General features: G+C 36.7%; 1 protein-coding gene across 1 annotated transcript; it reads right to left on the reverse strand.

The window, feature by feature from the left end:
• Window positions 1–8,486: 8,486 nt before the first annotated feature.
• On the reverse strand, window positions 8,487–9,602 carry LOC149016673 (uncharacterized). Its single transcript, XM_089156455.1, has one exon. It carries the CDS (start codon window positions 9,432–9,434, stop codon window positions 8,847–8,849), a length of 588 nt encoding a protein of 195 aa, XP_089012581.1. The 5' UTR covers window positions 9,435–9,602; the 3' UTR covers window positions 8,487–8,846.
• Window positions 9,603–12,509: the final 2,907 nt, after the last annotated feature.

Consider the following 12,509-nt stretch of genomic DNA (forward strand, 5'->3'; position numbering starts at 1 on the left):
GAAACTTACTTATATGATTACATGTTGTTGATTTAAGGTTTATGAATGATTATTATGACTCTGAAATTTTAGTATACATGTGATTTATAATGCATTTGATATATGGATCAACATGTGACTTTATGGACTTAAATTGATTTATGACTTGAGAATGTGATTGAACTTTCTTGCTATGTGAATGTAAGTCGTCATTGTAAATTGGGGAATACCTATTCATGTGTTTCTGTCTTGGACCATCGGTGGAGGTGGTATGAGACACAATCCTAAGATGCCTCTTAGTGCTTTTCACGATTATTGGATGCCATGACTATGAAGTTTAGTGGAGTTTGGTTAGGTACCTTGTCATATCATCACACTATCGGAGGGGTATTGATGTCGAGTGACCCGTGGAAATGGTATATGGTTGGTAGGTTCCCAAGAATGCGAGAAGCATGAGGGGACACAACATTGTCGTGGGGTCATTCATTGGTAGGGTTGATATAATAGACTTGGGTTTGTGGGGGCCCAAGAAGGTGAGAAGCATGAGGGGACACAAGAGCTTTCCGCCCATTATATGTGGATGACCAATAAGGTTAAAGGAATGCATAGTCCGAGAAGGAAACATTGACTCTAGATAGGAAAGAATACTGAACCAAGAAGGCGAGAAGCATGATGGGAGGTATATGAACCTAGTATGATGTGACTAAGTAGATGACTTGCATTGGGCTAGGTATGACCTTGACATGCGCCAATACTCATGCCAATGATGTGGTGAGAGAGTGGTGACCTAAACCCTAGCCATGGTGATAGTCCAAGAAGGATGCCTTGACCCCTTACTCAGGATCTCAAGACCGATAACTAACCCATGAGAGATCAGAGTGATAAGACCTACCCAGAGGAGGCCGGTGTTCTATCTTAATACGTGTCTACCAATGGAGACTAGCATCCATTAGAATATAGTTGCATTCTTGTATTTTGCCTCATGTCATATTGCTCTATGTGATGTATTGATTTGGACTGTGATAGTGATATTTGTTTGTGAACTACTTGCTAAGTTCTTTTGAGCTCACCCTTCAGGGAATTTGTTGCTTTAGACTTTGTTGCAAATCTAGATGTTACCGAAATCCAAGAATACAAGACATCGGCGACTGATTTGTACGGTGCAAAAGATTTTGAGGACTATGACATTCATGGTGAAGAATGTTCGTGTCTCAATTGCGCGTACCAAAATTAGTTCAACTCATGAGCGGATCTATATTTTACTTAAGGATACATACCTAATGTAATACTTTAGGAAATTTTGACCTTTCATTATTCCTTTTCAGTTGTATACTTTAGATTTGAAATCACTTCCACACTTTGATTCTATTTTGAGATCCTTCTGAGATCCCTAACATTTGATTTGATTCTTTAATAATATTTTTACATTGATTTATTCTTTCTCATGATTAGACTATTGTGTGCAATGGTTGGTGATTGTCTGAGACCTGATCTTTGGGGCTGTGGATCACACCCTCCAGGTATTCGGGTAAATGGATACTGCCTAGGGGGATGTGACTGAAAATCTTGCCTACAAGGGAATCTGGTAGGGGGACCCTATCTCACTAGTCTTGTTCATTTTGTGCATAGAGGTTATGAGTAAAATGCTATAGCAAGCACGGGAGGCATTCGGGTCAGAGGCCGCACATTACCCATTACACATCTACCTTTTGCAGACGATGGCTTGATCTTTTCTCAGGTGAATATTGATGAGATACATGAATTAAAGGAAGTCATCCAAAGGTTTTGTAAGATCAATGGGTAGGCTATCAACCATGAGAAATCCTCTCTAATCTTTAGTCCCAATACTCCAGCAAAGTTGAGAAGGTGGATTGCAAGGATTTTAAAGATGAAACAAGAGAAGGGTTTTAAACGATATCTAGTATGCCACTAGAGTTGGGAACCTCTAAGATCACTACCTTTAGGGAAGTAAATGATAAGGTTGGTCATTGGTTGGATGGGTGGAAACAAGCTCTGTTATCATCGGCTGGAAGAGAAATACTCTTGAAATTTGTCATCCTACCTGTGAATAACTATAGTGCACCCCACTTTAAACTCCCACAAGGAATACATGCGAAGACGAGATCGTTGGCTCTAATTTCCTCTGGGGACCAAAAAAGATTAAATGATATCGTGAGAGCGTCTATGTCAATCAAAGGAATGTGGAGGAATGAGTTTGCGAGATCCGGGTCTTCAAAATCAAGCACAGTTAGCTAGAGTAGTGTGGAGGTTATGGAAAGGGGCAACAACAACTTGGGGAGAATTTCTAAAAAATATCTATTTCCCTACAAGCACTTTCTTGGAGGCAAAGATAGGGGTGTTCCCATCATGGGGATGGCATAGTTTGTTGAATGAGAGAGATGCACTACTCAAAGGATTGGTATGGCGGGTAGGAAATGGACAATCAATAGATATATAGAAGGATAATTGGTTACCTAATACACTAGATTTTAAGATTCAATTTCCAACTTATTCAACATGTCCACTCATGAAAGTTGTAGAGTTGATCGACTCTCAGAATTTTACATGGAAAGTGGAGGAAATGCAGAAATATTTCCATCCAAAGGATGTAGACAACATTTTAAAGATTATAATTCCCCTTTTTGATCAAGAGGATACCCAAATTTTACAGCCCGACAAGTCTGGAAATTTTACGGTAAAATCGCCTTACCATTTATTATCAATGAAAAATAATGATTGCTTAGATCTAAGGCATCATCTCAAGTCATACAACAACACGGTAGATACCCAAGGAGACACAGAAGTTAATTTGGATAATCAAGACCCTTCCGAAGATTCGTTCTTTCTTATGGAAAGGATGTGCAATAGCTTTACCTACAAAAGTGGAATTAAACAAAAGAAACATGAAAATGGAGATGCGGTGTGGGGAGGTGTGGTGCAATGGAGGAAGACATCGATCATATCCTGTTTCACTATCCTTTCTCAAGAGCTGTATGGTTAGATTCAGCAGTGGGTGTTAATTTTAGGGAGGTAACTTTCCCAACTTCGGTGTTATGGATTCAACAATGGCACTCTTTGGTAAAACAAAACAAATAGCTGCATCGGATAGTTAGTCTTTGCTGCTTTATATTCTAGTACATTTGGCGAGCTTGAAATGCCTTTGTATGAGCTGGGGAGCAATGGAAACCAAAAGAAGAATTGACAAAGAAATCTTTTAGGAATATTGGGCAATGAATGGCGCATCTCTTAGAGGGATCTAAGCCAACTCATATGCAAACAGCAGAGGCAGAGCAATTGAAAAAATGGAAGGCACCACCACAAGGTATAATAAAAATGAATTCAGATGCATCGTGGATATCAGATAGAGAAAGTAAAGGGATAGTTGTTGTATTCCGAGATGCAAAAGGAGATCATTTGCTAGGTTTCTCAAACTAGATCCATGCAACCTCAAGTTTACAAGTAGAGGCAATGGCCCTACGATCGGGTCTTCTGTTGGCTTTGGAAGAAGAGTTCACTAAGGTCCTATGTGAATTGACTGCTTGGTACTCATTGGGTAGCTGAACAAAACAAGACAACCAACCATTGACATCACTTCCATTCTGGAAGATATTTGGGCGATGGTGGATTCTTTGAGTCCTGTTTGTTTCAGTTTTTAACAAGGTCCCTCAACCATGTTACTGATACCTTGGCTATGAAAGCCTTATCATCCCAGTCCCTGATGAGGTGGTCGTGTTCCTTCAACTTGGCTTATTGACCTCCGTAAGAGTGATGCCTTGTGCATTTCACTGGTTAATGAATGAAATCTTTCTACCAAAGAAAAAAAAATCTATAGGTTACACCAAAAAAAAAAAAAAAAAAAGGTGTTGTATCTATAATATATGATTTCAATTAAGTTTTATTTTTTTGGATAAAAGCCTCAGATAGAGTTGATTGAAAGGTAATAATCCATGTAACTAACCCCATTTAGTTGGGATAAAACTTGTTGTTGTAATAACCTAGTCCTCACATGACTATAAAGTTGGATTTAAGTAAAGGATATAATAAGCTTGAATGACCTTTCGTACAAGATGCTCTCACTTAGTTGGATTTTGTAAGGAAATGGATCTAACGGATTATGCATTGTATGTCAACTATTGAGTCAACTATTGAGTTTCACCTCAAAGTAAACAATAGTATCATTGGAGCAATCACCTAGTAAAGGGTTCAAGGCAAGGTTGTCCCCTCAGCCTCTACATCTTTGTACTTTGCCAAGAAGATCTCTCCATAAATCTCTCAACAACAATATCAATAGGTCTCCCAAAAGATATACATACCCTCTCCCCCCCCCCCCCCCCCCCAAAAAAAAATTTACATATAGACCCCCTGCATCTAAAATCAATTACATATATTACACCTAAAAAGAAATTGATCAATTATAAATATCTAAATAGTAAAGCTAAATGATGATAGAGCAATAAAGGGATATTTGTAATTGATTTTTTTTTAAGGATAATAGATGCAATTGATTACAAACCCAAGAGGTTTATATGTAATTTTCCCCAAACATATCCTGTTTGTAAATAATATTTGATTATTTATGATGCAAAAACAATACTATAGGTTATATACCCTCTAGAATGATTATGAATCTGCATCAAAGTCAAAACTTGAATGTGGATAAGTCTGCCGTCATATTAGAGATCCTGGGGGTAGGTTCTTGGCAGCTAAAAATGATCTACAAGAAGCAACCTTTCAGCTACTGCTATAGAGCTTGATGCCATAAGGGTTTGCATCATCCTTTCTAGGTCTTTATGGGTGCAACATATTTGCATTCATTGGAGTTGTCAACAAGCACCAGTTGCTGAATATTCTTGCATGTTCATGCGATTGCGCATCACAAAATTTGCAATCTGGAATCATATCTCTTATTTCTACTTTAGATTTCTATATTTTTCGCTTTGTTAGGTCTCTAAACTATCTTATTGGCTTTTTGGCTGTAGAAGCTTATAATTAAGCTTTGTTTATCTAAAGTTTTTATTCGTTCTCCCCAAATTTTTTGTTCTTGTATTTTTTTCTTTTCTCCCCAACTTTCATTGTACGTAAGATTTTTTTTCTACTTCTAAGAGTTTCACCTGGGAAGCTTTTCGATAATATGTTCCTTGGTTGAAAAAACAACATAACCCTAAAAGAAATGAGGCTGATAAGGTAAGATCCAAATTTGGTCAAAACAAAGATAAAGAGGATCTTAATAGAATTCCACAACAATGGCCATTTTCAAGAAATAAGTTGGAAGGAAATTCCTAGATCTGCCCCCAAAAAAAATGTTACCCAATTGTGAATAGGAGATCAATCATAGAGGTAGAATGAAGTGATATTATTTCCTGACTTATCCTATTGGAGGGTTCAATAAATTCTAAATACTAGATGGAGATAGCTTCACAAGTATATAAAGAAGGCCATGATTACCCTAGTAAGCTGGACCACCAATGAAAGCTAGACAGGCCTAATAATTTCTTAGGGTCACCAAAATGTAGTCCATTTAGGGTGCAAGTCTTAAATGGAATTATGCAAAACTCAATTTTTTTTCAAATATCATCATCAAATTAGACTGGAAATGTATACATTCAAGAATAGAAAGTGGGAGAAGAAGCATAAAAAGGATGGAAGTTCAAACTCTAGATCTCTTTAGTTTTACTATCTCTTCATAAAAAATTACCGCCATTGTGGCAGAAGTCCATTTATACTTTCACAATTCTCAATTGCACCAACTATGTCATCTTGATTAAAATCCTTTTCATGTTAGGTCATCTCTATAATCCATAATGCACTGATTAAGCCATCCACTCTAAACCCACCAGCACAGTTTTGGTGGAAGTGGTCCATTACTCCTACTTTGTTATGTTTGTGTCTACAACCCAAGAGGAATTCTTATTTACTTAGATAATCATGATATAAAGCTCAAGGAATTGACTTCTTTAAGAAACAATAGTTAATGAATCATGACAGATTAAGAACTTCAGAACAATTGGAGGTCACTATTAAATATTTAGGAATACTGAACTGTTTTCATTTGGTCCCAATTATGAATTTAAAAATCTTATGCTTGTGTGATGAGACATGCCCACATACTCTAATTTAAGGGACCTGTAGGGGTGGTCAACCACCTCTTATAAAAGGATCACCAACAGCTCAATTTGATTGAGGAATTGCAATCATGAAAACCCAGCAAGAGGCCTTCAATGTGATAACGAGGGCTAAATAAAAGCCACCATTGTAGTTCAGATCATTAAAGGTTCAGTTGATTTTAGATTCATAAAATGGAAAATTGCCTTTCAAACTTTGTTTGTGCAGAAGTCTTTTGCACCAAATTTGCTCTTTTATATTTGATTAGAAATCATCATTTCTCTTAACATGATTAACTAAAAATGGTTTAACTTATCCAAGAAAATCATACAAGTGATCTCAAGGAATAAAAAAGAGAAAATGATGTGGTGAGCTATTAAAAATTAGATTTACATATTATTTTAACAAATTCAGAATAATGTTCAACACACTTCCTATACATTTTAAGTTTAAAAATTTAACTATTTAGTGGTTTGTCTCCTAAATAACACTATAAGAAGATATTGTATTGTCGATAAACCTTCAAAATATTTTAAAACTTAAGCATGTATGCTACATGCACATGATTTACTCCTGGCATTAAACATTATTGTTATAATTTAGTAAGGAAATAAGAAGTCATCTTTATCATAAAAATATTTAATCTCAATTATTGAGGTGGTGGATTATATACTGTTCTTTTAATAACTCATTATCTAGTTTTTTTCTTTTATAAGCTGCTTGAGAAAAAAAAATCATGCTGGAATACTGCTTCTCTTGATGTTCAAACATTGAATATGAGTGAATGTTTTTACAGATACCTTTTATGAGATGCCAAATGATTTATAAAGTCCTTTTTTTTAGTGTAACATAATTTTTTCCAAAAGAAAGTAAATAAGGACATCTTTGCATGTATTTTATGATTACTTCTCGATATGGAGAAAATATGATCGAACCGGGTTCATACTTGGTTTGATCCTCGACCCGGTCGAGACAAAAGGAATCGACTCGCTCCCGAGCGAACCGGATCCGTAAGATGGCTTGCTGAGGAAGAAAACTTATTCAGCTACAAGCACGCCCTAATCCAACTTATGGATTATGTTAATTACCCTAATGATGGCAGACTCAAATTGACGGCTGCTGCTAATCATTATCGAAGGGATAATCATCGCATAACATGGAGGTTATCTCAGGAGTCCTCTACTAGTCCAAACTAGTAGAAGTCTATCGCTCAACGGATCTAACTATTAAGATCCAACGACTACCCGAAGAAGGCTCAAGTGCATCCAACGAAGGAGATTTGAAGGTACACTCTATATAAACCTCACTGCCATACGAGGTGAGGGACTCAGATTTAGATACAGAGTGGTAGACGTAAATTATCAGGGGCTTACGATCTAGATCACCTTTCCTAGTTCTTCATTCCTTAGCTCTGTGCTTCTAGTAGAGTCGTTTGTGATTAAGTTCATCAACTGACTTAGCCTTCGGAGGTGGACTCCCGACCCCGCGGTCGGGCCATGTCTGACGCTTTCGTTTTGCAGGTCATCACGAGGAGATCTAAGGGCTGAGCAGATTTTGGACGCATCACTTCTAATAATAATATAATTATAAATTAATTTTAGATTATTTTTAAAAGCTCTATTTGTATTTCTAACATAGAGAAATTCTAGAAACACAAAAAGAAAGCAATTAAATGTAGGGGTCAAAACCTAAATATACTTCTAGACATTTGAGTCAAGGTTGCTAGAGGTGAATCATGAAATCACTGGAGTCTAAGTAAAAGAGTTGTTCTAAGTGGGATTTGTTTTAATGGAACATTTCTAGGGATTTTTGTTGTGTGGGACCACTTAATCCATTGATGACCATAGATTAAAATAGTGAACATGTAGGTTCCACTATCCATTTGCTCTTAGAAAAATAAAGTAAAGAATGGAATATCAGTCCCCATCTTCAGTGAAAAAGACTCCCTTCCTCCCATCTGTGAAGAATTTTAACAGGAGAATCCGTAGAAAAAAAGATACGTAATCATGAAGAAGAATACAATCAATAAATACTTATAACAGTAAACTAGAATTTATCATGATTATGTAAAAATATCTACATCTACTTAAAAGAACAAGAAAAATTATTTTGGTCACCATCAAATCAGTCACGAGGATTGAGGACCAATAAGTCAAAAGAATAGGGAAAAGCCGGGAGGAGGTGTAAAAGAATTGTTCGAACTCAAGTCCTCCTTGATTTTATTACTTCTTCGTGAAAGTGTCACTATTGTACTAAAAATAAATGTACCGACATGAGATTTTTACAAGATTTCTTCTAATATTACTAAGTGTTTTAAATTTGTCTTACATACATGGCATCTAGTGCTTTACCTACCATTTTAATGGACTTGAGTGTTCCATGGCAGAAGAAGAAGAAAAAAGAAAGAAAGGACAATGCTCCTTGCTGCCCTTGTATTGAGAAGACAAGAGTGGACATTTCATCTAATTCTAAGATGTGCCATAGTACTGTTTACAAACCAATAATGTGATTATGATATACCAAAACTATACAATATTACAACATAAACTACTTGATTATTCACAAAAATTATCCATGAAGTTTCTTCTCCAAGATCATATAATGGAAGTCTTTTCCATATTTAGCTAATTAAACCATCAAATTGAAGTAAAAAAAAAACAACACTGAAAGAAAGAAAGAAAAGCTTAAAGCAACAACTTCAATTTTCCATGTCTACACCACAAAGCAGAAACCTTAGTTACTTGTAAGTGTCAGCCGTGTGTAGATCAAACCCATCCTCCTGTTCTCCCTCTGATGGACCTTGGAATGATCACAGTTGAATCTGAAACAGTACAACTGTTCTTGCAGGAAAAATATATATTAATGAACCCAAATCGATCATTAAGTGTTCTTGATCCCTTGCTACTACGCTTCCACAGATCTTCTCGCCGGCGATCTCTCGAGCACTCAACTAATGCTGCGACGAATGGATCTATGAAACAAGTATCTGGGTTTTCGTTCTTCTTTTGAGTTGAAAAGGTTGATTCAAGGTTGGATCTTGTTGAAGGAGTTGGGTTAGGAGGAAGAGGCAAATATTTGGGTTTTGAAGGAGAATAAGGATTCAAATATTTCTTGGGAATTCCAGGTTGCTGTTCCCATGAGAAAGGGATACCAGAGAAGGAAAGTGGAGTGGTTGAATTCGACTGTAAGGAATCATCGAATGAGGAAGAAGAAAATGATCTGAATGAGGATGAAGAGCATGAGGAATAATTCCGGCGAGATGATGGGCGTTTTCCGGTTGGAATGATGGTGGTGCTGTATCCCTCTGCTTGAAGATTTTCGCCATGCCCAGAACTGGTTATGCAGGAGTCCATGGGTATCAAGGAAGGGAAAAGATAAGGGGTTTCTGTTACATTAGATTCCCTAGTTTGTCAATAAATAGATTTGAGAAAGGTACTTCAAGTGAAGAGCTTCTTCTCTTTCTATTCTTTTTTATTTTTTTGGTATGTGTCTATTTTCTACTTCTTCCATAGTAGGTAACATGAAAGGAAAGATCTAACTTGGGGTTTTACATGGATTTTGCTTGGAAGGAGTGTAATTATCTACTACTAATTGATGCAGGTGATGGCCAGATTCACTGCTCGGTCTAGATTAAATCTGAACCATTTAATTATATGATTCATTTAAGTTTTAATAATTGGCAAAAGACCAGTTTAGATTTGGTTTCATCATTTTGGTGAGAATGAGCGAATCCAAAATCAATTCAATAAAATTGCATTTACTTTTGTGTCAACTTGGGTTCGACCCAAAACTGATACAATATGCTCTTTTTGGGTTTATTGGTTCAGGTTAGGATTTGCATGTAATTATTTAATAGTTAATGTACATTTGAGAGTAGACCCGTAAATGGATAGCCGAGGGTTGCAACAGGGCTAGGCGGGCCTGGCTTTTGCAATCCCAAGTCCAGCCCTATATATTCTAATTTGAGCTCATTCCCGCCCTGACCCTAATTCAGGGCCAAGGATTATTGTTACTGACCCTAAACCCTATAGGACCAAGCCAAGCTCATTCTTGCCCTAATTGGCCCTATCCCCTGGCCTTGATTAGTCATGTCCATAGCCCTGATTGGCTCTACCCCTGGCCCTAGCCTTAGCCCTGATTGGCCCTGTCTCTGGCCTTGTCTCTATCCCTAATTGACCCTATGCTTGGCAATATCCTTGTTCATGTTCCTAATTCATTGAAATCAAGCATCAAGGACAAAATTAGGGCCAGAATTAGGACCAGGGTCAGGGCAAAAAATCAAGGACGGGTAAGGACAAGCCCAACGGGCCAAAGAGTAATCCCAGGCCAGCCCTTGGCCCTAGTCGGGGCAGGAATATTTTGACCATAACCTGCCCTCAAGGCCAAAATCTTGAGCCCAAGCCCTATTCGGGCTCAAGGTGGGCTTAGGGCGGGTTAGGGCCGCCAAGTCCAAACTTGCACCCCTAGCCGAAATCCGCCTCCTAATTTGCATTTGTATTCATTTAAATATGTTTGTATCTGAAATTTTTATTACCGAAAAATATTTGTGTCCATCTGATAAGCAACCAGATTTAGATTCGGATAATTGTTTATCAGATCGGATAATATTTAGATAAAAATTTATCCGATACAATAAAGTATTCAACATTTTTTCTATGAAAAGGGATGATAATAGGATTCGAAAACCGGTAATTGATAATCGGAAATTATCTGGTTAGAGTAAAGTATTAAACATTATTTTCCCTTAAAAAGGACTAATAATCGGATTTGGAAACGGTAATCGATAATCAGTAACCGGAAATTAAAAATAAAAAATAAATGACAATCACCAATCAATAATTGGATAGTTTATCAGATCGGATTATTATCGGATATCAGGTAAAGTTATAGATTCGAATTCGGATGCCTTCTCTAAATTTCCATCGGATTCAGATTCGGATACAGATAACGGTTTTGTTAATTGAATTCGAATTAAGATACTAGTGTATCCGAGCCAAATCTGATCCATCTACAAGTTTATTTAAGAGCCAATGACATGTCATTTTTCTTTATATGAATATCTGAGTTTGGACTCCTAACTCGGTACAGATCTATGCTCTCTTCTTATTTTTCACCATATATTAAGAAGAGCGTCATTAGGAGACTTAGCTCTAATTCATCTTGTTAGAATTTAGAAGTGTTCTACCAAAAAAAAAAAAAAGAATTTAGAAGTGGATTTATCTCCTAATATAGGGTGAAGAGATTTGAGGACAGCACAACCTCTATCATAATGGATAGAGAATCCATTAATATCTTCTCTCCAAAGGTGTAAATTTAGCCTTAATAGTTTCAACTTGTCCTAACTTAAAAGGAGGGTTAGGGTGGAGGATTTCGACCATAAGATCTAAGGCAGTGCCAAATTAAGGTAATTTATTATCTCAATTTTTAAGACCAAGGTCGAGGTTGAGTTTAGAAATTAACTATCTAGGATTAATATAATAATCTAGTTAATACATAATTAGTAAAATTGTAAAGAACCATACTTTTTAGTGAAGAGGTTATGAGGTTGATCTAATGTCCATTTTGGATATATAAAATTTTCATGCTAAAAATTAAAAATGATGTCATTATTATTTCAACCACACATAGAAAGGGACTTTGCTGGGGTCATATGCATTAGATGCGTATGACCATAAAGCCAAGTATTTCGGGAGGTCAGATCAGAATTTTGGTCATTCGACAGTCGAGATCAAAATTTCGACCATAATATCAGATCTAACGGTTGAAATTTTGGCTCGATAGTCATGCGCATTTAAGGCGCATGACCCAAACCACGTCGCGTGGGTAAAATCAGTAGTGAAAGGCGGAATCTACAGAAGCATGTGAGGGTGGGGCCCATCGACATCGACTGATATACGTGACGTGACGTGACGTGGCTTCTCTCTTATAAACGACACATGCAGGTAGGCAGCGTTACACTGTTGAGACCACGCGTGGCTCGTCAACCATGTTCCGCTTTTGGGGTTGGATATTAAAATTTTCGCACGTGTCATTAATTATTTATGAGAATTGCTTTTCTTTAAAGTCAAGATTCAAAAATGAGCTCGAGACACGAGGAGAATGTACTTATTTGCTGACCAAGTACTAACCAGAGAGTTATTTCCCGTCCCTCTCAAGTCTCAAGGGTCAATATTTGCTTGGCAGTGCCACCGGAAAATAAATAATAATAATAATAGAATATATAAGAAAAATATAAAATTTCCAACATATAATTTATATAATACTTAAACTATATCACATTAGTAATGAAACATTAATTTATGCTCGTACGTTCTTAATAGGTTGGTTGAGAATTCCTCTAGGTTTTATTATCAGAAAAAGTTTCCTATATGAACATAGACTGTTTACCAGAAAGGAGGGCCATATTTTTTCCCCTTGTTTGTTGAGGT

This window comes from Hakea prostrata, chromosome 5 (assembly GCF_041222555.1).
Source record: "Hakea prostrata isolate BN-2017 chromosome 5, UWA_Hpros_2, whole genome shotgun sequence".
In the NCBI taxonomy this organism is placed as follows: domain Eukaryota; kingdom Viridiplantae; phylum Streptophyta; class Magnoliopsida; order Proteales; family Proteaceae; genus Hakea; species Hakea prostrata.